This window comes from Carex rostrata, chromosome 8 (genome assembly GCF_964058835.1).
Source record: "Carex rostrata chromosome 8, lpCarRost1.2, whole genome shotgun sequence".
Taxonomy (NCBI): domain Eukaryota; kingdom Viridiplantae; phylum Streptophyta; class Magnoliopsida; order Poales; family Cyperaceae; genus Carex; species Carex rostrata.
Window position 1 is genome coordinate 5869853 of NC_135925.1, and position 2592 is coordinate 5872444.

The 2592-nt window shown below is 38.7% G+C and overlaps 1 protein-coding gene across 1 annotated transcript; it reads right to left on the reverse strand.

Moving 5' to 3' along the window:
- Window positions 1-264: 264 nt before the first annotated feature.
- On the reverse strand, window positions 265-2056 carry LOC144558574 (uncharacterized). Its single transcript, XM_078307415.1, has 3 exons — window positions 1792-2056; window positions 1655-1678; window positions 265-808 (listed from the first exon to the last, which is right to left on the reverse strand). Exons 1-3 carry the CDS (start codon window positions 1991-1993, stop codon window positions 492-494), a joined length of 543 nt encoding a protein of 180 aa, XP_078163541.1. The 5' UTR covers window positions 1994-2056; the 3' UTR covers window positions 265-491.
- Window positions 2057-2592: the final 536 nt, after the last annotated feature.

Here is a 2592-nt window from a genome sequence, read left to right on the forward strand (position 1 = left end):
AGCCCAAGGTACGTATACCTTGGTCCTTCTGATTTAGACCGGTCACAAGCATCGCGATCAAGTAATGTTACAGTATAATTTTGTTGATATATATGTTCCAACTAAAAAGAAATTTTTGCAATTATTTCAGGCTAGAAAATAATTTACCACCATCAAAAGCAGCACGTACGATAACATACACATGAGAAACATTTTTATAACCATATAGAATAAAAAATTTAAAAGAAAAATCATCTTATCAGGATTCAGGAATACATAGCATCGTATCAGGAAATAAACCTATATATATAATCTAAATTCCAATACAAATGAACTGTTATGCAGAAAGCAGATAATTGGTTCAGAGAAGTAAATCTCACCAACAGAATAATCCCACATACACCTAGCTTTATACTCAAAGCACATCTGAATGGAATAAAAAATGATTCTGGTGACGAGAAAATACCGCTTATATAACCAAATTAATCCCCTACTCTCAAACAGAACTTAACCTAAGCGGATCTCGCATTCCCGGGTTTCCACCCTTGTTGACGGGCCCGTGACTCCCACAATGCACTCAGCCTCCTTTGCTGAGTCAGAGCAGCCTCGGCCTTTTCTCTGGCCTCCTCGCAAGTGTTCATCCCAGAGCTGCACTTGTCAGCCTCTTTCTGGTACTGAGACGAGAGTTTTTTCGCCTCAAGTAAGGTCACGTCAGCCTTCCGTTGAGCTGCCGTTGCCTCCTCCTCTCTCAGCTTCAGCTCTTCAGCCAGGACGTCAGTGAAGCTTTTGTCCATCTCTTCGCTCACCTCAGAATCCCGTTTGGCACAATCTGAGATTAATTTGGTTTTTTGTTTGAATAAATAAAATCATTAAAACAGCTTTGCTCAGTAGGGATGCCAAAGGTCGTCATATTGGTTCCATACCATGTTGATGGGTCATGATTTTTTTTTGTCTTGCTTGAAATTGGAATCCTGGAAAGGCATGCAAAGTCCTAGTATCTGTTCCATAACTCACCATTTTTGGCCATATCTTTTGTATAGGTATCCCTAATTTTACAAGTTCTCTAAAATCAACAATAATTTAAACTGAGCAGCAGATTTATTTGTCAAATTGTGGTATTGGCTTGACAAGAGCAAAACCTATCAGCATGTCAACCCAACTTATCAGTAAACTGATATCCTTAGTTTAGCAAAATTGCCAGAATAGCATTAATTTAATATGCCATTTATCAATGGATTTACCCCCATTTATTCCCAATTTAACCTCAAATGTGCATTAAACACAAGATAAGACAATTTAAAAAAGAAAATATCACTGGTTCTGTACCGCTACTATAACCTTCTAAGAGTACCTAATTTTTCAATTCTGTGTTTAGATATAAATTGACTTAGTTCTCCTGTTCAACAAAATATCTATACAGAACAGATAACTGCAGTTTAGGTAACTTGCTGGTGATTTGAAGTGTTATTTACAAGAACAATGAATGAACATTTATTCTCATGGTTCAGTTGGGGTGGTGTAATACTGACAGAACATTCTTGTAATTACCAATTTTACCCTCTAATCTTTTAGCTACAACCATCTCATAAAAGGTGGAGCAGCAAAAATTGTTAGCTTATGCATATTCTCTATCAGAACCCAAGGAGCTAAACAAGAGATGAAATCAGACACTAACCTGCAATGGAAAAATTGCTCAATTCTGCACAACAAAATAGGAAAGGAATTAGAACTTCTACAAAATAAGAACAGATCCACGATCTAAATACTCCATTAAATAGAAAAATACAATGCAATAAAGGAGGTAGGTGGTACCTTGGGGAATAGAAAGAAGGGGTTGGGAGGAGCAATCACAGGTGCAAGGGGGGCAACCGGAGGAGCCACCGAGAGCCTCTACCACGTGCCAGTAGAGAGGAGGGCCCACGATGTATCCAGCCAATCCCAACCCTAGCACTACCACCATCGCCCTTATCAGGGTCGGATTCAGACCCGCTACCCCGCCGGATCCACCTGCCATTGTCCTTCGCCTTTAGTTGGGGAGAAAAGAGGGCAGAAAGAAAGAAATGCTGTTTCAATTAAGTGGGGGCTGTAGGAGTAGGACTGTGCGAGTGTGGAAGTCGGGTCTGGAAAGACAAGTGAGGAGGTTGACTCTGTTGACCCTGGTCGGTAATTTGGTAATTGGTATCGGACCGGATTATCCATAGGACCATAGATGAGTCATGAGTGGGTGGGTTCTGCACTAATAATAAGAGCTTGTTTGTTTGTGTTCAGGACGCTTTATTTAATAATTCTTTTAGTAAGGCATAAGGGATAAATCCTGCATAATTTGCAGGAAGAATATTTTGATTTTTTTTTAAAATTTGAATTAAACAAAAAAAAAAGTTCAAATAAAAGGAGCTCTGTTTGAGGGTTTTTAAAAAAAAAAGAAATTATTTTACAGGCAAAAAAATGGTTTTATTCACCGAATCAACACAAAAAAAATTCAAATGAAAGGAACGTCGCTTTGGTGTTCTCTACGGGCCAAAAATAATTTTATCGACCACCTTTTTTTTTTTTTACTTGGCCACAAATGCAACACACTTGGCTACACACCCCCACCGAACTATTGTTGCAGTA